At 39.6% G+C, this 22,684-nt stretch overlaps 1 protein-coding gene across 16 annotated transcripts in view; it reads left to right on the forward strand.

Annotated features, from left to right (window-relative positions):
* Positions 1-22,684, forward strand: part of CHD2 (chromodomain helicase DNA binding protein 2) — a 93,752-nt gene that overhangs the window by 17,644 nt on the left and 53,424 nt on the right. For 8 of the 16 annotated variants that reach the window (XM_082060596.1, XM_082060590.1, XM_082060597.1 and 5 more), the window contains 4 exons: positions 7,403-7,474; positions 8,213-8,302; positions 12,372-12,429; positions 17,938-21,592. In XM_082060596.1, coding sequence (XP_081916722.1) covers positions 21,405-21,592 — 188 coding nt within the window. In that variant the 5' untranslated portion in view covers positions 7,403-7,474; positions 8,213-8,302; positions 12,372-12,429; positions 17,938-21,404. Of the gene's footprint in view, positions 1-67; positions 186-2,686; positions 2,799-2,957; positions 3,199-4,315; positions 4,758-7,402; positions 7,475-8,212; positions 8,303-12,371; positions 12,430-17,911; positions 21,593-22,684 lie in introns of those variants that run through there. The other 8 variants (XM_082060600.1, XM_082060601.1, XM_082060595.1 and 5 more) reach the window with 8 other exon arrangements.

Here is a 22,684-nt window from a genome sequence, read left to right on the forward strand (position 1 = left end):
GGTTCCATTTCTTACTTCCATTACATCTTTACACTTCCATTAGTAACTTATTTTTCTTTGTAAACAGGAATAAAATGAGCTGAATATTGGTTAAAATTGCTTCATTTTCAATAAAATGAAAAAGCTCTGGAGCTTGGCTTGGCAGACTGAAAGTTTTTTTTCTTTACCATATGTTTATGACACTGGTAAGAACTTGTTTCCAATTTTTCTGGGTAATAAATCTTTTTCTTTCTGCTCACAAGGTTCATTGTTGTAAACATGAGCACCATGAAAGTGCTAGCAAAATCACTATATTAACATAATATTAGTTTTCAGTGTTAAATCCAAGAAACAAAAAGGGCATAAGTAAAAGTTCTGTGTGTGTGTAGATGTGTTTGCAATTATCCATTACAGGCTGGCACAAAATTCTGGATTTGTATTCCAGTTCCAGACCCAGAGCAGAATGAATAGCACGAGCCAATTGCTAGAACTGGTTTTTATCTTTGCTGCTGTTGTTGCATGTAAAAAAGCTTTAGGTAGGTTCAATAATCATCTTTGCCAGTCACACAGAAGCTGGTTGCACACTTAGAAGAACTGTGTCTTTAATTACATTTGTCTGTTGATGTAACTCTGTGTCACTGGTATGAGAAGTTTAGACGCCGCACTCTTACATCTTTGTGCACGCTGCTTCAAAATCCCAGGTTTTCAGAAGTGTAAGGGAAGGTGATTTGGATCTGCCTGCACAATTGCTGTGATTTTTAATAGTGAATTACTGAGGAAGGAAAAAAAGAAAAGCAGATTGTTTTAGTAACATATTAAAGGTTACTCACAAGCATAGAAAATAGGACTATACTTTATTCAGGGCAAAGTGATGATTTCTGTGAACACCCAGTTTGGAGGATGTTAAATGCCTACCACAAACCAGCGTTCTGTGTTCAAAGGGCATTTGGTATCCTGTTTGCATATTCTCTATCAAAATAATCCAAACTATTCTGTTTGGCTCAGGGCCTAGAAAACTGTTACTGGTTTCTCCTGAAAAGTGATAGAGTTTTGGTTGAGGAAAAGTTTGGTGACATTGTGCATCTCAATCTTGTTTCAGCTCCTGTTTTCCACTTGAAAAGGCAGATACAATACTTGACTATTTTGGCAAATATTAGTGTCAGATTTCTGGCCTTTCCTTTATATTTGTGTCTCCAAAGAGCTGGATGCTACATTGACACCTCATGTATTGCCAACAACGAGCTGCTTCACCAATTTTTTGGTATCCTCTGGCACAGAGGGCGTATTGGGGCAAGCAGGGAAGGGACACTGCCCTGGGAAATTCGTGCACTTTTGTGTGTCATCCCTAAGGGATAATAACAAAATTTATGGGAGCTGGGGGGAAAGGAAAAAAGGTTGTAGAAGGAAATAGTTTGGGTGAATACCAGAAAGTGAGGTTGTGTGCCTGTATCTGGAATTCTAGACACAGATGCAGTCACAGAAAATAGTTGCCAAATTAGTAATGGAAACATTAAGTTGTCCCACTATTATCAGACATGTGGTTCATAAAACGTGGCTGAAGTATTTGGTCTGATACACAAAGCAAGAAAACATGTTCTCTAGAACAGAAGAAATAAACTGTATGGAGGAATTTGCAGTTGTGTAGAAATGCTGAATTTAGAAGGGAAAGAATGGGGTAACTGCAGAGACAGTGGGAACAGAGCTGACCATGGGAGATAAAAATGTGAAAAAGGAGACAAGCACTGTCCTCCTGTCTCATTAGGAAAGAAGAATGCAAACACGCTGTTACTGGTACGTGAACAGTAAAGTTGTCTGACAAATGCCATGTACTTAAGTTCACGTACATTCAATTCACTTGAAGCCAAGAAACAGAAGAGGTAATGAATACTTGTGTAAGCTTTTTTCAGAGCTGCTTTAGGCCTTGGTGGCCAGCAAGCAGTCAAAACAGCAACACTGAGTATGTTTAATGAGGATATTAGACTTCCGGTATTTTTTTTTCATTACAGGTAGCAGCAATACAGTAAGTGACTTTCAAAAACATTTGTCTGTAAATGTACTTTTTTTTTTTAAGAGGAATAATCTATTGTACTAGACAGTATGATATAGTTAGAGAAAAATCAAGATCGGGTAACAGTTTGAGCACAGAGGTTAGGTCTTGTTCAGTTACAATCTTAAACTCTTCTGGCTGGAATCACACTACTCTTACAAAGTGCAATCATCTTTTGAACGCCTGACCTCCTTCCTCCTTTTCATGTGGTTATTGCAAGTGATTGCACTTTATATATTTTTCTAGAAATGTACTTGTATTCCGGGAAAAAAACAATACAAAGGCTGGAAATTGAACTTCTCATCTTGGTCCTTGCTGTTCAGTCATACCTTGCAGTGTCAGCTGAAAATACTGACATAAGAAGAAGTGCTTTTGCTGTGCCCTACTTTTATCTAGTTTCTGCCTTTTCCTTGGTTGCCTTTCCACTTTCTTCGCTGTTGGTAGTTTTCCGAGGAGGACAGCATCTGGGTTCTGTCCACGCAAACACCTTTATGTCCTGTTACGTGTGAGTAGTTACACTGAGAGCGAGAGGATTAGTTGAGCCTTTGCAGGGATCTGAATGGGAACGAAGTTGCAGCATAGGCTTTCTGCTCTCTGGAGTCTCTGCAGACCAGAACTTCAATTCTTCTTTTTTTTCTTCTTCTTTTTGCCCTCTTCCAGTGAGAGACGGGATCTGTGGCTTTCCTCCACTATTGATTCCTTAGCTGAAGGCTCCTACGCTGTGGTAGCTTTTTGCAGGCCACCACCACCCCTTCTCTGAAGCTACAAGCCAGTGAGTGAACTTGTGCCTTCCTCCCCTGCTGTCCTGTGTAGGGAGGTCAGCTTTTCTCTATATTTTTAAAGGAAATACATCTCTTGGCTCAAAATAATTTCTTCTCGGGGACACTAATGAGTGATTCTGTTCAGTTGACCACCTACTTCTGAATTTCAGAACCCAGCTCAGGAGGTCGCTGCTAAAGTCCAACTGCATGATTTCAGTGCCAGACCAGCTCCTGAAACCTTCTATCATCATTTCAAGCATTGCTGGGTTAATTGCTGCCATAACTACCTATGTTATCAGTGTAAAAAAGGAAAAACAGGACACAGACAAAACTGTGCTTTCAATGGAATAAGCTGTGCAAATAAAAGGAGGAGAAAGGCACGCATATCATTCAAAGTGACTGCTGAAGTATGTAAGTATTAATTATGCTGTTCTGTCAGGTTTGCTGGGTGTGCCTCTCGCAGAGGAACATCGTAACTGACTGGCTGAGGACAGGCCTTTCTGACAGCGACTGAGAATGTGGGGTATGCCTCTCTGTCCTGCTGCTATCTGAAGTGCTTTCTGTGGCAGCAGTCAAAATAGGAGACGGTGTCCTGGTGAGGTTGGCGTACAAGACAGTTTCTATGGTGTTGGCTTAAAAAAAGCACTGTACTCAGTTTTATTTGGGTGTCTGTGGTGTTTTTGAGATGCGCTAATGAGGACTGGGCTTGATGCTGCTGACAGAGGTCCTGTGGTCACTCTGGCTCTTTCCACCAGCAGGGTTTAGGAGCAGGTTGAGAATGTACAAGGCAGAGGAAGCCCCGGGCAGCCCAGGACAACAGAACAAGGGGTTTTGTGGCACCACTTCCCATGGTGGGGTGGAGGTGATGCCCAGGCCTGGCTGCTGGGTGAGCTGCTGCAAATCAAGGGCTAATGAGAACCGAGAGTCCTTTCGTGGGAATGGCAGCAAACTGGGCAGTTAGGTGTGGGGTTCTGAGAAGCCAGTTTAGGAGGTTTTAACCTCACTGTAGACCAGTGCAGGCTGAGAGATGAGAGTTCTGAAGCGTGGGCTGGAAAGTGGTGCTCAGACCAAGACGGGGTCACGGCTCATATGAGGCGGGGTGGAGCTGGGGAAGGGGTGTCAGCCCGACCCAGCACCGCCGGCGTGCTGCCCCCGCCGCCCTCCTGCTGCTGAGGGGAGACTTGGAAGGGCGGGGCGAGAGCCCGCGGAGGGCGGGGCGGGGCGCGAGAAGGCGGGCAGGAGCCAATGGGGAGCGGCCGGCGCCGCTCGCCAATACTCGGCTGCGGAGGAGCGGCGGAGCGCTCAGCCAATGGGAAGCCGCGGCCACCGTGCGGGGTGGGGAGGTCGAAGGAGGGCGCGGCGCGGCCAATGGCAGCGGTGCGCGCGCTCGGGTGGGCGCGGCGGGGCCAATGGGGAGCGGCGCGCGGCGCGCGCGCAGCCGAGGGCGGGGCGTAGTGTGTGTGTGGGGGGGGAGGGTGGGGGGTGCGCCGTGCGCCGTAGGTAGGGGGGCCGGCGCGCGGGCCCGCCCCTTCCTCGCCGCAGTGAGTAGTGAGCGGGCGGCCATGTTGTGCGGGGGGAGGGGAGGAAGGAGTTGAGAGGAGACGGGAGAGACTCTCTCACACACGGCACAAGATGGCCGGGGAAGCAGCCACTGCTGCTGCCGGGCTCCCGGGTGCCTTCCCCGCCGCTCGGAGCGGGGGGGCCCGGCGAGCGCTCCGGGTGCCGGTCTCGGGGGCCAAGTCGGGCCCGGCACTCTGGGGGTTCTGGGGCGACGGAGGGCGGCGAGCCGGGCTGCCGCGCGGGGCTGCCGACGGGCGGAGGGCAATGGCGCCGGGCTCCGGAGCTCTGCCCGCGCCTCTCCGCCGCCAGGCGGGCGCGGGGCCGCCCTCCGCCGCGGCCAAGGCGAGGAGGGGGAGCAGCGCCCCGTTCTCAGGGTCCCCGTTGCCTGCCGAGGGGCTGCTCTTTGCCGGGTAAGTGCCTGAGTCTCCTCGCGTCTCATTGTCCTTTGTCCTTGGGAGGAAAAACAAAATGTCCTTGGAGCCGGGAGGGGGAGGGGGCGCCTGCCTCTCCCTGCTGCCCCCCCCCTTCCCCCCCGCTGCCTCAGGGGGGCTCGGGGACCCCCGTGTGTCTCCGTCACCCCGTTCGGATGAGGGGAGAGCCGCGCGGTTTCGGGGAGGGAGCGGCGGGAGGAGCGGTGCCGCCGCGGGAGCCCCAGCTCGGCGGCCGCCCCGGTGACACCGCTCGGCTCCCGGGCTGCAGAGCGCTCCCCCTCCCCCCTGCCCCTGCAGCACCGAGGGGGCTCCGCTCACCCCGGCCCCCCAGAACGCAGCAAGGAGGATGGGGGCAGCGCCAGGCGGGTTCCCCAATGCAGCAGTGGGGAAGGGGGGGGCTGCAGACCTGCTCCCCTCCGGTGCAGCAGGGAAGGGGGGCATCTGCAAACCAGCTTGTAACTCCAATGCAGCAGTGGAGGGAGGGGGGAGAGGTGAAGACTCTACTACATCACCAGTTAAATGTTGAGCCCCAAGTCCGTATCTGTTTAAAGAGCATTTGTTGCCCATTGCTGCTCGGATGGGGATATGTTTTCGTAGTTTGTTAAGAACAAAGACGCCATGTCCTTTTCTCTTAAAAATAAAACTTGGTCCTTTTTTTTTTTTTTTGTGGGGTGTTGGCTTTTAACTCTTTCTAAACCAGTAAGAAAAAAACAGGCTGCGGATGAGACAGCTTAGTACTTTACTGAAACAATAGATAGAAATTTATTTCGCTTGAAAAACAGCAGTTCAGGTGCAGAACTTTAAAGAAAACTCCTAAGAATTACGTGCAATATGATTTTGCAATTAAAACGGCAATACAAAAACTTACAAGCATTAAAAAAACAAAGCTCGGTCATGCCAAGTCTACAGTTTAAAGTTGGCAAAATACAGTTATGATTTAGACGACACTACGAGAAGAAAAGGTAGTTACTTAAGTACGAATCACACGATAAGGAAACGAATGAGTTTGTGTGTCACATATAAAGCTTTTAAAAAGCATTTATCGGGTGTCAGTTTTGGTTTTCGTGTTCAGTTTATGCATTTTTGCAGGGAGCTTGGAATTATTTCTGTTTAGGTAGCATTTTTATCGTTGTTTTGATGTTTAATAATTTAGAAGTTGTACAACACCTATTGCAGGACTTTCTAAAAATGCCAGTTTAAATGGAATGGCTGATGTTTGCATTGACTCGCATTCTGCAATTACCAGTTTAAGAGTAAAATTGTAATTCCAAATATGTAAAAAGTCACTGTAGTAAAGAAAGAGATAAATATTAAGGACTTCAGTTTTAATTGGAGACTATGTGTAGTCATATTTGTTGGATTTATCCTGCTTGTACAGGATTATAAAACTCTGCAGGTTTTAAATTTTGCAATTGGAGGTAAATCTACGTTTTTTGGTACTTTCCTCTGCAAATACAAATCCATCATTACAACAATGAAAGCTGGCTTTTTGTGGAAATATAAATACAAGTTTCAGCAACCATTGGACTTCAGTCACATTTATGGAAAGTGCTCGGTATCTTTATTTTAGATTTGGATTATGGTGGTTTTATAACCCCAGCAACAGTTCTGCAGTGTAGAACAGGTTCTGACATACACACTTTTCTGAAAAGAAAGTTCTAGCTGTAGGTGGGTGTCTACTGTATTTCTTCTTTTTTTTTTTTTTTTTTTTTAAAGGGATAGTTTTTTAAATAGCTTTTAACTTGCTTTAGCCTCTGAAAATAAAACAGCAGTTAAGTGTCTCTGAAAAGAAGTTGCTTGTATTCTTAACATATTTTATTTCATTGTTCTGCATTTTTATATATATATAAGGTGTAGGAATTTTAATTTATAGTTGCTATATTTTATTTTTTTTTTAATTACCCACGTAGTTACAGAATGATTCCAGACTTGTCCTAGGGTATGAAATAAACGGTGATAAATATAACTTCTGTAAAATATAATGTTAAGCGTTTTCACCAAGGGCAAGAAAAGTTGGTTAGAGGTAGGGCAAATATGGTGTTCCTTGTGTTAAAGAGCATAGTTTGGGCTGATTAAAGGTAAAGAAGCTGAAGGTTTTGTAACTATTCTGAAGGACAAAAAGATGTCTTTTGGAGGGATCGACTAACTTATGACTAAAAATTCAGAGAAGCTGATAACAGAAGCCATTTTAAAATTACTTTCCTCTCACTAGAGGTTTTATTTAATTTTGCATAGCATTTTTTAAAGACTTTATTGTGGAAAAAAGTATGAGGAATAAGAGGTATTGTATGATAAATTGCTCTTAAGAGAAAAAAGTCTTAAATGGGTTTGACTAAGTCATTCACAATTAAAGTAATGGGAGACAGAAGAGGAGACTGCAGTTATTCATGTAAAAATATAGATCATGCATGTTGTACGTCAGTCACTCTTCAGTATTTTTCTTCAGCCAAGTACGTACAGCCACCCGTACTTTTATTTTTAGAGTTCAGTTATAAAGATACGGTTACTGCTATCAGAAGTTTTCCGAACTTAATAATTACCTAAAGATCAATAAGGTTCAAGCATCTGACTTGTTCTGCTTTTCTAAAGCAAAATGCTGAAAATTTTCATACTTTCTTTTTTAGGTAGAATTCCGTGAACAATACCTTATTTCCTGACTGGCTTCCAGAAGAATTGTTCGTACGTTATTTTCTTAGGTAAGAGTGGTTATAACTTGTGGTAGTATGCTCATTTCCTTGTTATTTCTGTGATCTTGGGATTTGCCTTTTTAATACTGTGCAGACGGGAGAAAAAAAAATATCTCATTTTAAAATTGGAGGGGACGCATTTTATAGATTATGTGGACTTCAAAGTTTGTTTGTTTTTTCATATATGGGTAGACTGCCTTAAAATAAGCTGATGTTAGTGCTGCTACTTCTGTATAAATTTTAGTTTATTAAGGCTATTTAGTAAGTGGATTTTTTTTTCATATATGTATATACATTCATATGCATTGTGTTTGGTGGGAAATTACAGTATTTTTGTATAAACCCAGAAGTTCTTTATGTCCCATTTTGCTAGTGGAAATGTGAATTGAACCTTAAAAAATGTTTGTTTTTTGTACTTAATAAGTTTGTAACATTAATGCTTGGGGATATTGTAGAATTTGAATGTGGGAGTAATAACCCTAGACTTCAGGAGTTCATACACAAGGAGATTTTTTGGGCCTGTTTCTCATTTTTTGAGACCTGAAGGCTAGTGCGTGGCAAGGATAGAATATTACGGTTTTGTACCATAGGTGAAATTTGTATTAATTGTAAGATACCTTATGTGTTTTGAAAAAGTTTATATCAGTTGAGAACATTAGAACTGTACGTAAAATCTGTATGTGCCTCATGCCTTTGTTTTCAGACAAACCTGTTTTTGTGTGTGTGTTGTTTTTTTTTTCTTTAAAGGCTATTACTGGATATTGTTCTTGCTTCCAAAAATTCAGATGGCTGGTTGGATAAAAGACCTTGAGCAAAATTCTGTACTGTGCGTACCAGGTATGTTACACTGCATTAGTGTTTGTTTTGTTTTGTTTTTTAAATTATCCTGTAAATATATTTTAGCAAAATAAACATTGAATATTTAAACTACGATGTTTTACCTTGTTGAATTTTCTTTCAAGTTTTAGTGCATTCAAAAACTGTTAGTATGTACTAAATACTGTAATGTTAATATCTCGTTACACATCATCTAAGATTTTTATGGTCACTCATAAATAAGACTTTTTTTTAAGAATCTGAAATGATCGTGTCAGCACATCGTAAAATAAAGCTGTGCTAATGAGGATTGTCATAGCCACTAAGGACATTCAGTCTAATAAAACTTAAGAAACGTTCTTCCTTCAGTTCAAGGTATTAGTTCATTAGCAAGTGACACTCATAAGCTTTTCCATTCCAATAAATTGTTTTTTTACAACCAACTTAAAAATACTCTTTTCAGTCTAAATTTTACTCTAATAGGCTAAACCTGCACCGAGTTGTTACGAAGTACCTTGCTGTCCTTGCAGTATAAACAAATAAGCTTACTTTTGTTTTTACACTTTAAGGTTCTGCATTTAGAGACAGAGTAATACGTTACAATTGAGTTATGCTTTCACCACTGTGTAATTAAAAGTTGGGGATCTCCTTTGCCTGTATTAACTAGTTGCTTTTCACAGCTTACCATGCTAATGTACTTGAGTACATTCAGGACCTCAAAGCGTAAGGTGTCTTCATGAAGACGCGTATCGTGAATCTCAAAAGTAATCTTGATAGTTTGTTTTTTAAAATTACATAGTTTATCATGATAATTTAGAATACAGATCTTGTGAACCTGCTACCTGAGTGCAACTGTTCTGTTTGGCTGGGATGAAGGCTTCAGCGTGTTCATGAGAGGAGTCATATACAAATTTTGCACAAGCTTTTCAAAAATGTCTCTTTAAGTTGTAAAAAATCCTTTATCTGCAGTAAGGCACTGCTGATGTGCAAGACAAAATCTGGATAATATTTATAGGTACTAGACATGTACTGTACACCCTGGGTGTCTTGCAGCAAAACACAACTAACGAACAAGGTTGTTAGGTACATTCTAGAACTTCATTGTGTAACTGTCTGATATGAAGTCTGAGAATCAGAAGTCGTGATCGGTACCTTGAGAAGAACAACAGAACATATTTGAAATCCCCCATGAATTTTCAATTTAGAGAATTAAAATCACCAGATATTGCACAGTCTATTATGGAAAGACAAGACTAGCCTGATTCACATAAAATTCTCATAGTAATTGTGGGGCTGAATGTGTCAAACTGAAGACTTGTATTCCTAATATGAAATCTTTAAATGTCTACAGCTGCAAATTTTAATTGACTTGCTCTTAATAAAAAAACCCCGAAAAACCAGTACTCAAGAGCAGAGTGATCTTGATTGACTTGACCGTTTAATGATGAATATGAAATTGAGTACTGTGATCTCAGTGGTCTTACATATTTCCTGTATCGTCATGATGCTGTTTGTGCTGAACAGGTATTATAACAAAAACAGTTTTAAATGACCCTTGTTACTGTTGTGAGTTCTTCAGAACTGCCTTTTCTGGTAAGAACAACATGTTTTCATCTAGTAAATGTCAGCTTGATCTTTAGGATAGGTAGACCTCAGTAGGCTAGGTGCGCACTGCTGGGGAGTTTCAAGTTTATGACCACCGTGCAGCACACTGAGGATTGATGAGGTCAGAAGAACGCTCTTATTAACTATGGTGATATAAAGCCATGTTAAATAGTCTCGTAAAATTAATTCGTAGCATTGGCAGCTTATATGGAAAAACATGGATATGGTGATATGCATCAGCTTTGCTGAAATAGTTTAGTTTATCCCAAGGAAGAATCTGCTGTCAAGTGAAAAGCTTTAAAGCGCCTGGTCTCATGTCATACTGTAGGAGATACACTCTCCTGATTCTTAGAGCTAGCAGTGCCAGTATTCTGGTGAACGAGTCAAGGACCTATGATGCAAGGCATGTTTTTTGTAGCATAGGCTGTGCTGTACTTAAGACATCTCATTCTATAGTTTAAAAAAAAAAATATAAGCCACAACTGTAAGACTACCTAAGGAAAAATAAAAAGTAAATCCATGTGTTTACTTTAAATTGGGCATTTTTTTTTTTAATGACGTGGGCTACAGCAATTACTGTGAGTAGTTTGATTAAAAGATTTTTTACCTTGACACCTGTTAAATGAATTGAATGTTAAATAGGAAATACAAGAGTTGATCTGAAAGGCTAACTTTTTTCAGCTGAAACTTGTATTTACTAGCTTTACAGTTCATGGCTTTTGGTGTAGGCCTTCAGTTTTTGTGATGCATTCAGTGTTTTGGGAGAAAATGTCTTTCGTATACTAAAATTTGAAGACTCAAAATATAGTGGTATATTTTAAAAAGGTAGAAAAAATATCCCTGGTGTGATCACGTGAATGAAGTGTTATACGTTATTAACATCTTGGTGCTGTTTTTACAAAACTCTTTGGTTCATCCATTCACTTCAGAGTAGAGAAGTCATACTACTAGTACGTGACACCACCCTGACATGTATTAGATTCCTTTTGCAAAATTTTGCTGAAGTCAAAAGAGCACATTCTGGTTGAGTCTTAAGTTTTTCAGTAGAGGAAGCTGTTCCTCTGTGGTTATACAAAGCCAAATTAAATATCCACATTAAAGTTTTTGTGAAATTACCATAACTGGATGCTAACTCTAGAATTAAAGAAAACAGGAACCAACTTGAATGCAGATGATGTTTAACTGTGCTGTAAATTACTAAAAAACGCAGAGAGCTGTAAGCTGAGAATCTTTCCATCATTAACTTTAGTCTTTGAAATCAAAGTTTCCATGTGGCTTTTTTTTTTTTTCTTTTTTGAGTGAAATGGTACATATAGGACAGAAGGAGATGTAAAGGGCATGAGTAAACCTCTTTGCCTAGTTCATGTCTTACACTTTGCGTGACTGGTAGATGCCTCTTTGATCATCGAGTCCAGCACCCACATTGCATTTCTTCTATGGAGTGCCTGTCCACCATTTTGGACTTCAGTTTTGTGCTTCCATTTAATAGCAGCTGTTGGATCACATTTTAAATGCATATTTTCAACCTCTAAATTTCACTTTCGTTTGGATATTCTGCATGATTGTCCCAGTTTACTACTATAATTTTTTTATCTTTTCCCATTTCTAAAGTGATCTTTTTCCATATTAATCATTTCAAGTAAATTGCATGAACAAAGAAATTAAAGTTCTATTCATCACAGCTTGCTTTCTACCCATCTGAGCAGTAGCTATCAGTTTGAAGAGGAGAATTTAGAAGATTGTAGATAGTTCTGCACAATATGATGTCACTGAATAGATTCATTAATTTGTACATATGTGAGGCCATATTCCGATATAAGTACATTCTGAGGTTAGGTGAACAACTTGTATGCCTCATGATCCCGGATGACTTTATGCACTTGAAATGTACAATTAAAAAAAAATGGGGATTCATGACCTGTTTTAGGTGCTATTTTAATCTCACTACATCTGCTTGAGGTGGTTTTGATTGAATGTTTATTGATGTGGATTGCCAATAAGCATTTTCAAATTTGGGCATTGCCCATGTACCGGTAACTTTGAGATACAAAGCAGATAACTTCATATGAAGTTATTAAATATTTTCACTGTATCTGATACCACCTCTTAGTAAAATATATTTGAATTGTTTTTATGCGAAGGGCAGATCAGTTGCTTTCAGCATACTTCCTTTTGATGTCTGATCTTTTTCAACAATTTCAAGAAAGTTGTGGGGGTTTTTTTGCGTTGTTTCTCAAGGGATTTGCGTACAGGAACGGATCTGAATTTAAGTGGTTTGCACAGGTTCTTGGATAACAGGTTGCCTAGAGATACTTAACATTTTTTTATAAAGTGCTTTGTACTGTATGCTGTGTTTTGCTGGGAATATTTTTGTTTTGTTTTCATTTGAGGATAGGGCTTTTTTAATAGTCTTAGGCTAGTGCTCTAGTCTTTATTTTTCAATTTTCTTTTAATACAAGTGTTTAATATATAATTTTCCCTACAGATATGTTGACTTGATTTGCTCACTGTAAGCAAAATAACTTCTCTTGGTTGAAGCACTGGTAAGTTGCTATTCCTAATAACATTTACTTTTTAGCTTTAAAACAAACAAAAGTACTAGCACACATGGCTATAATGTTTAATTTGGTGAAGTTTTTGGCTGAGTACATCCTGAGGTTCTTTCAAGTATGTCTGTGTGTGCATGTGTGTTTCTAGAAGAGTCAGTTAGAAGGACACAGGAACATTCTTGCTGGGCTCTTGGGAAATGAAGCTGTACTTGGATAGTACTGTCAACCTGTCTTGCTGGAGAACAGCTTTTGTATCTAACTGTAGTTCTTTGGTCTTCTGCTTCTGTGATTTGAGTCCATATATTGTTGAGAACTATTAAATCATAGACCTGCTTGTTCAGAAGGGCTTGGTGTACAAATGTCTGTCTCTACAGATAATTACTACACACAATTTGGATAACAAATAGTGTGGACAGTATCATGGCAGGAAGAACTTGTTTTACAACCAATTCATGTTGTCCTTTTGTGCCTCTGTCAGGATCAGTGAGGGTCTTTGAGCAGATAGTAACTGTCTTCTGTTCTATGATTGTTCCGTTTCTGTTCTTCATTCACAAAGCTTCAGCTCTGCAGGCAATGGCATGTAATGGTGATACAGTTTCCTGTATTAAACGGCTAGCTGGTAGACTTAATTTGGGAACCATTCCTCATATAGTCAAAATGCAAAATTGGCAGACTTGAGTAGAAAAATTCATTTGGTTCTGTGCTGGATGAATATGAAGATAAAATTTTATCCAGTTTCCTTTACTAAAAGAATTTGGTTTTGATGACCTTTTGTCTCTAGCACATTCCATGACTCTCTTGGGAGTTGTCTCTGGAAAGTCCGAAATCCTTCTGATATCCTGTCTGCTTAACATTCAGATTCCTTACTTCTACGTTTTTGATTAGGGATCCATCGCATTTTATGTACATGATTAACTTTTTTTTAGTGGGAAGCTCTATTCCTGTAGGTCTATACTTTGGAATAGATGCTTTAAGAGACAGTTTCTTGGAGACAGTTCTTTCAATATGACATGCTACCGGATTGAGTAATGCCTGCCTTAGATTGCAGACAGCTTGAGAAAATGCTGTTCCAAGGTGCAAATATTGCCTTGCATCAGTGGATAGATGATGATTACTGATTTTTACCTGTCCAGCAGTGATGTGTGTTTGCAGGCACATACAACTGTGCTCACCTTGAACAAACTGCCATCTAAGCTGCCTTCAGGTGGTAGAAAAGCAATTACTCCCAGTTTGTACTGAAGAGTTCCCATGCTTGCTTTCGATCTACTCATGATGTAGAGACCAATGTAGGTCTCTTTTGAAAGTAAACGTGAGTGTGTGAGGGTAAGGTGCAAACCTCACCAGGCCGTGTTATCGTAGCCTTGTGCTCCCTTTTGGTATGTTTCATTTTGAACCAATTTTTCAGTCCTGAGGCAAAAGAGTAGAATTTATGAACTTTGAAGAATTGAGTTCTTATTGTGTGTTCATGTGCTCAGTTTTTATGATCTTTGATTAGTGCTTTATCGCTTCTACTGCTGTGTTCTGTAAATTTTACTACTTTGTTCTTTCAGAAGTCCTAAATTACTTTTCACGTTACAGATATGTAAAACAGCCTATTTCTTGCTATGTTAGGAGGAAATGTTACTCCTTTCAGCTATTCCTCAGAACTTCCTATGCTGTCCACTGTTACCTTTTTTCGCCAGTCACTTGCTATAATCTCTAAACATGTGACCCATGTTCCATTTTTATATTAATTTTTATCTGTTTCTACATCTTTTGTGTTTCTTCTGTTTTCTCTCCTGGGTTTTTAAGTTAGCCGTTGTTGGATCTGGTTTCTTGAGCAGGAATTTGGCTTTTCGGTTACATACTAATTCTTTTGTCCTTCTCTGTTTTATAATCCTTATCTAAAGGAAGGGATGAATATGAAACTCTTTGACTGAAAAAGAGTTGCTGTCAAAAGAAGTTGCCTCGAAATATGTTTTTAAAAACATCCAAATGTATGGATCTTGAAAGATGTAATGTTACCCTCTCTGGTCAACATAGATAACGTTTAGTTGAAGCACTGATTTTTATTTATTTATTTTTAATAGAAGGGAGGAAATATTTGAAAACACCAGGAACTTTATTGAACTTGGCATACTTTGCATTAATGCAATAAATTTATTATTTAAAAGTAATACCCACAACAGAGTGCATCTGTGAATAAAGTCAGATCTTACCTGAAATTAATCTATGAGAAACCTGGTAAACAGCATTTCTTAGATAAAAATACCTGATCATACATGACTTACGCTTTTACTGCTGTGCTTACTGCATATCTGATAGCAGTGAAAGTGTGTTTAGGACTGCCCAGAGAACTTAGATACTTTTAAAAATTAGATAAAACATCATTATGAACTTTAGATTTCAATGAAGGGCACGTGTGCTTTTTCCTCTAGTGTAAAAGTTACCAGAAGCATGTCTTTGAGAATAAAATCTTGCTTTAATGAACTTTGAAGTGTAGAACTTCAGATTTGCTTTGCTCAGAACCTCATTCTGTCCATGCTTCCCTCCAACAGAGGGAGCTGAAAATTCCCTAGCCTTGCAGTTAATGTCACCTTTAATCTCTCAGAGTGTGAGAGATTTCACTCTGGAAAACTTTGTAAATGTCTTGGTGTCTCACACAGTCTCATACTGAAAAACTGCAAGGTTTCAGTAGACATGAAATTGCTCAGGCCATGGTTTTGGCCATGAGGGATGTCTTTTATTGTTGTGATCTAGTAATAGTGCAACAAGTAAGGAATTACAAAAAAAAAAACCTGAAGAGAACAACTTTGTAAACTCATGTTGCAAAACTGTTGCCTTAAGCCTTGGGGCGAGGTTGGGAATAGTTTGCCTCTGTTGATAGTGTCAATGTACTGCAAGAGCTTTGAAGGCAACTTTGAAAGTACTACATGATTATTCAGGTACCTCATTTATCATGACCAGAACACTGTGTTTGGAAACAATTACAGTAAAAAGTGGATAATAATGTTTGCAAAACAGGATGATGCCTGACTGGTGGTATAGAAGGAATTAAGTACTCATGCTATCTAGTAAAAAATGTGGGCTATTCAATAGCTACCTTAAGTGTAGGATCACTGCATATGTCTTGGTGGAGAAGGAGTATATTTTTGCAACATTATTGAAGCTTCTTAGCAAAAAGTGCCTTAATTCATAAGTAAACAAATGCTGTGAAGTCTTAAAGCAAATGTAGATTTCACATGAAAAATAGTAGATTGCTATTAATATTTTGGCCATTACTGTGGCATCTTTTTGATGTATGAATAACTTTTAGAACAAGGGCTGTTGTAGCACGTTCTTAATTATAATGTATCATCAGTTCTGTTTACTGTTAATTAATTTACAAGGTCAAGAGAAGAGTTTAAAATGAATGTGGTGGGGTTACTTGCAAAGTTTTTGGTACAACCAAATGTAGGTGAACCTAATAGGGAAACTTGCCCTTAAATTGCTTTTGGCAGATCTCATTAGTGTCCAAGGCGGAAAGCTAACCCAACTGAAAGGGGCCTTTCAAGGTTGACTAATATGTAACTAAATTATGTTTTTGAAAGATGGGTAAAGCTGATGCCAGTAATTAAATTTACTTACGTTTCTTCCGATAACTATAAAAAATATTTTAAAGGTCTTATTTATAGGGTTTCCACTGCACTCATGTTAGTACTTCTGGATATTTGATAGTGACAATAATGGAAAACTTTGTGGTGTTTTATTTTTCATATTTTGGTACCTCAGTCAAGGCATTAGCATTAAAAAATACAAGAAGTTTTAATTTTTCTTCAAATGCCCAAATGGATTTGAAATTAGGATAGTATACCAATAAGGACTGGGGAGGGGAAAAAAAAACAAACCCACAAACAAATAAAATCCCCAAACTTTCTTCAGTTGAGTGTGGGGAAGAACATCTTGCAAAATATTCAATTCCTGTCTTAACTGAGGAGTTGAATGCTTGAAAAAAAGAATTTCTGCAAACTTCAGTGTTCAGTTTCTGGTTCTGAAAATGTGAAGATCCCATAATTAAATACTACTACAGCTACACATGTTGCACAATGCAAAGCAAAGTGAATTTCCAGATCCTGCATTCCACTTCTATGTGCTGTACTTACCTGCCATTGTATTTAAAACAAGGAAGTCTATAGAGAAATGTAGAACAGGACATATGGGCAGTTGTCAAAGTCAGACTGAGGTTTGTTGCGCTGGTGCCATCGCTGTTTGCTTTGCTTTAAGTGGTGATTTTGAAATGGGGATGGGGAACCTGGGATGTTGAGGCAGAGACCACTAGATGGCTCCACTGATTTTTGCTGTACTGTGGGTAATTTCTGCTTCACTTGTGACAATCTCGCCAGGGTTATTGGGGAACAACAGTGGTGGAGTTGGCTTTTAGACTAAAATGAGGTTAGAGCTATACACATGCAGAATAAATTGATGTTAGAGTGTAGATACTCAAAACCATAAAGACATTTTAAAACTGTTTTTTGTATGTCAATCTCTTCTGCAGTTAGCTTTGGTTTAAAATGAAGTTCTTAACACTTACTAACTTCCTGTGCTCCATTTTTGCATGTTAGGAGAAGTAGTTTGTTTTGTTGTGTTTTTTTTTTGTTTTTGTTTTTTTTTTTTTTAAATATATGAGCTTATGTTTTTTTTGGAAGAAAATATAAAGATGGGGACATTCACTTTTTATCTATCCATGTGGAAGTCATTTGATTAGTTTGGTTTGTCACTCACCTGTGGGCTTGGTTGCTGTTACATGAAGAGTCAAGTTGGAATATGGATCAGGAGTAGTATGGTCGCCTTGCTAAAGGCAACTAATGTGACTTGTTACCATTTCATCTGACTTCTCACATGTCCTTTCCACCACTAACTAAACCAGTCACTCGTGTTTGTTTCTAAGTGTGTGCTTGCTGTTGCACTGTATGTCTTTCATGAGCTGGAAAATTAGGTTGAGATGGTGCAATGTCTTGTCTCCAGTCACCATCTGAATATAGGAAACCAGTTTTCATGCCTGTTACATTGGTTTTGATGCATCTATGCCTTTGAAGAAAGGAGCATAGACAGTAGTTAAAAAAATGTAGCTTTATTATAATAAACTTGGTTTTCCACTAAGCAGTGTCAGCTCTAGTAGATGGGTCAGTCCAATAAAGATGGTTGCCAGAGCAAATTTGTCAGATTTCTCACTATTGGTTTCTCTACTGTTTTAACACTATGGAGAAATTTCAAATGGAATTTATGGAGCCTGAAAAGGTTCCTGAACTTCTAATAATTTCTCCTCTACTTCTTTATAGGTTTTGTTAACATTTATATTTTTGACTTTTGACTGATGATTTGACTTGGTTTGTTCATGGTAAAAGTAGATGTTCTGGAATGTGTAATACAGAATGAAGCATCAGTTATATGTTTAAACTATCTTCAAGGTACAGTAGTTGATTGTCTTAGTTTAAAGATATGATCTGTATTCCAACAGCATTTTTCTTTTAATTTTCCATAAAGAATCCAGTGAGATGAAGAGTGTCAAAAGGAGTCTACGAATGAGACACCAGGATGGCAGTTCCACTGTTGATTGAGAGGTTGAGGAAATGGACTAATGCATGAGTGCTGTGATATGTCTGTCCAAGACAAGGATGTTAAAACGTGGACTCTCGTGTTACTAAACCAGAGAAGATCTGGGTTGTGATCATCCTATCAAAATGGACTTTGCACTTGAATTAATCAGGGGATTGTATCAGTGTCTATCCAATGAGGGATCCATTTGAGGACTGGGTGGCAAAATTTTGCCCTGGGGTTGTGTATGCATTACAGGCAGATTCATTTGGTAAGAGATCTGTTGCTACCCCTTTGTAGAAAAATGTAATGTCTTTTTAAGTGACTTAATAAACGGTTTTGGTTTCTTCCACACTTTGTCTTTGTCCTTTCTGGCTGAATATTTTTTCTATTGTGTTGATATTTAAGTGGGTTACATTTTTGGTTACTGTTAAAGTGAGAAATACTTTAGCTGCTAAGCACTAAAGGCAAGGTAAAATTTTGTGCTATATTCGATTTTAAATGTGGTTTTCATTTGCAAATTATCTTCACTTTACCATGACTTTGAATTAATTTTTATTTGCTGGTTTGTTCATTCAGGTGCTTAATATTAGGGGTTTTTCAGTACTTGGCCTATTGTCAGGGTACTTCTGCTGAACTTTCTGAAGTTATTTTAAGATGAAATTGATATCAGTTGAAGGCTGAGCAAATATGACAATAAAGGAGTGCTTGAATGTCTTGTGTAACTTTTTTAGATATGCTTCTTCAGTTGTATGTGGGTACAGAAACTTCTCAACAGATTTCCTGGACAGCACACTTCCTAAACACTCTATTCTGCCTTAAAATTGTTCTGTACATGTGTTCAATCTATTTCACCACTATTTAATGTAGACTTGGCTGCATGATACTGTACCATGTATTTGATGAGAAAAAATGGAGTTATTTTTTGATATTGCTACAGATGTTATATTAACCTTTACAAATGAATTTTAAAATGGTTCTAATGTTCGAAAACCAATTTCCTTTCAAGTTCCTTGTGGATCAGATAGTTAAACTGTAGCCACCTTCCTGTCTATGTTTCACATGAAAATCATAGTTTTCTTTGTTTCATGCTGGAGGGCCAGGATGACAAACCTGATGCTGAGATAATCTGGGTATTTTGTTTTATAGCCAACAAAAACTGAACAAAACCCTGTTGCATGTTTATTTGGCTTGGTCAGACTTCTTTGTAAATACCCATTTTTACCATGATGAATTGTTGGTACCTGCTCAGTCCAGCTATTTTGATGATGCGCGCTTGCTTGCTCAAGTTTGGTTTTGCCATGTGTTGTATGGTGGAGTTGGATCCTGGGACCAGCCTAAAGGGATCTCCATTGAGATGGGTGGATTTCCTTGGTGTTGCCCAAAATTGCTTGGAATGGTCTTGCATTTTGTTTTCTTATAGTTGAGGTGTAAGGGATCTTCTGTAAATAATCGGTAAAGTTGAATTCTCTAAAATAGTCTGTGGCCACAGAGTGCATCTACTCCAGCTTCTTGGTGAGGAAGGTTGTTGGAGGTTGTTGGAGGATGTGAGTAGCAAGTGTGTGGAGCAGTTGATGAGGACTATCTTGGTTCTGCTGGTAGAAGCCGCTGTTCCCAGGCTGTTGGGATGCTGTGCCATGGATGTCCCCATAGGAGCCCAAACTCACCCATTACCTCCTTCCCCCCTGTAGTCCCCCAGGGTCTGATTCCACTGTCATGTTGTGATGCTTATGAATGTGCAAGATGTCCTTGCGCTTTATAGGGGGTTGTTGCTTGTGGGAGGACAACTGGTAGTAGATAGAATACAAGAGGTTGGGGGATGCTTGGATCTCCTCCATGGTCTGTCTTCTCAGTACTAGGATGTTGTATTTGAGATGCCGCTTGATTTCCAGTTCTACGGCTTGGCTGTTGTGCAGCTTTAAAATTAATCTGTTGTATTAAAATCTGTTAACAAACATGAATGGGTTAAGAATGGGAATTCAAAATAACCCTTTTAGCGGTGTCAGACTCATTTTATGGTAGTGCCTTCGCAAAACTGATGAAAATGGTGCAGCTTTTGGATTTTTGGTTTTGGGGAAGACCAGTAGGGAGGCGCTGTCGAGCTGGTGGGGCTGATCAGCAACACAGGGCTCTCCTCGGAGCCCCTGACGCTCTTCTCCCAAGCTTTAAGTGCCACTGTTGGGTGACGAATGGAGGAGCTATTGTCTGGGGATACTGCCACCAACCCCCAAAAAAGCTACCCCTTGGGTGGGGTGAGCCCCAAGGTGGGTTGGTGGTGGCTGCATGGCTGTCAGCTCCACTTCCATTCTTTCAAAATGGCTTTAACAGCACCACTTCCTGTCCAGGGAGGAAGTAATTTTAGCCCAGGCACTGAAATATTTAACAAATCTTTAAAACAAAAGGCACAAATTCCATTTCTTTCTGGTTTCAAAAGGGTGTCTGAGCCACATGGGGTTAAGGTGCCCCTTCAGCTGGGGTAGTTGGAAGAAGCCAGGGCTGTGGGGGGTAGCAGGCACCCTTTAGGTGGAGGCTATCTCTTTTTTTGGTAGAAATGAAGGGGTGGGTCTATGGTACATCACCTGAGTTGTGGGGTAAATGTAGAGAGTGTCAATCAAAGGCAGAGCTCAGAGCTGGGAAGGAGCTCTAGATGGCGGCTGTGCCTTAGAGAGAGCGCGCTCAGCTCCCTGCCTTCCCCAACACTTTACGCAACTTTCCCTAACTTTTGGGCAGCCTCAGGGGGCCCCCACAGCCCCTTGCCTCTCCTAGGCACCGATCGGGGGCCGAGCAGACCTTTTTCGGGCAGAAAAGCAGCTTTTGAGGGCTCCCTTTTCGTGCCTTGCTGGAAAGAAGAAGCCGTGGAGAGAGCCCAGGTCGTTGTTTTTCCAGCTTAGAAGCCATGGCGTACCTCCATTTTTGTGCGCTCTCCTAATGAGCTTTTTCCCCCGGACATTTTTGGTACTAATTATCGCTTCTTCTGCTTTATCGACAACATATTTTTGGGATTAGAAGATATATTTTTTTTTCATTCTCTGAAATTTGTATTTTATTGTTATAACGCTAAATATTTTGGATCTAATGTTTTTCCACTACCCGAAACTAATATCGACTTGGTCCTGGCGGCGGTGCATGGATCAGGTAGGTGAGCAATTAATAATAATAATTTTTAGATTTCTGCCGTTTTTAGCACTTTGATTTTTGACCGATTTGAGCCGTATTGAGATGACGCAATAAGATACAGAGATTATTTCCATTCAGTGTTACTTTGGGAAAGTTTGCAGGATGCTCCTCTACTGTGTTTATTCTCGGATTTTTCTTCTAAAATGATTATTTGTTTTAAATCTTCGTTTTGCCGTGTTGATCAGTGTTGTATATTGTTATAACAATATCATTGCAGCGTCAGGACTTTGTTCCTGATAATGAAAGCCCGTGAAATGAACTGGGACCTTACCTTTCTTTCAACTTTTGACAGTAAATACCTGGGCACAGGACTTCAAAGCACACAGACACCCCCTGATCCCCTCTTAATATTTAAGAATAAAAAGATGATGAGAAATAAGGACAAAAGCCAAGGAGAGGAGGGTTCAGTCCACAGCAATGCATCGAGGTATGATCTATCAACTTACTTTTTTTTTTTTTGGTAAAACCTGTGAATACCCTGTTTACTTTGACAGCCTTGGGTTACTGTCGGTGCTTAATACAAAACATTTTACTGATTTTGCTTCCTTTTTAAGGAATGACCTTGAGATTGTTAGCATGCCACACCCTAATTTTTTTTTTGGTAGCAATTTCTGAAAGTTGTGTTGTGACTTTAGGGCCCATGTCATAGTCAAAAGGTACTGTACCTTTATTCAGGGGAGCCCTTTCCTCTGTATTATGTTTTTCCAGCTTTTGAATTTCAGTTTTTAGGTTTTTTGTGCTGTGAAAAATGACCTTGTCGGTTTAGCCATTGCTGCATTGCACCATTTTACATACAAGGCAAATTTTTCTTTGAAGAATCTCAGAAGTCTAAACTTTAACTGAGGGCCATACAGAAGCCTGGTGTAGTAGTAAATTATAGTAAATAGACACAAGAAAAAGTTACATGAATGAAAAAAAGCTCATTTTAAAATATAAACTGGAAAGTGTCTGTTTGTCTGATACCCCTTACTTCAAATTTTATTTGAGCTTGTAGAACTTTTATACTGTTTAGGTATTTTAGAATATTTTTATACAATTTAACCAGACTTTCTCTTGCTGGTGATAGCATTTCGTATCACAAAATACACACTGGGTCTGTTAACAAGATGCTCCAAATGCTTTGCTTGTTTGTTTAATGTATTTTTGCTCAGAGTGTTTTTATTTACTTTTGTCAAGTGTTGAGATTCTTTACAGATTTTTAGAAGCTTAACCTTGATATGGGAAAAGTATGAAATATTGGAAATGTTTGTTTGCTAGGAATGCAGAAGTATAATTACTGAATTGCTCATTTTGTATTTAAAGGGTCGGCTTTTTAAAAAATTGGAAATTTAAACTATATGCATTTTTGTTTTCTGGTTTGTACATACACTTGATTTTTGCATTTTGTTAATTTTAATTGAATCGTGGCCTGTTTATTTTTCTCTGGTGTTGTTTTCAGTAATTTTTAACCAATATGAATAAAAAAGAATTCTGAACTGTCTGTTGTATCACATGTGCTCTATGTGATGTTTGCAGGTGT

Source organism: Streptopelia decaocto, assembly GCF_964273445.1.
Source record: "Streptopelia decaocto genome assembly, chromosome: 9".
Taxonomy (NCBI): domain Eukaryota; kingdom Metazoa; phylum Chordata; class Aves; order Columbiformes; family Columbidae; genus Streptopelia; species Streptopelia decaocto.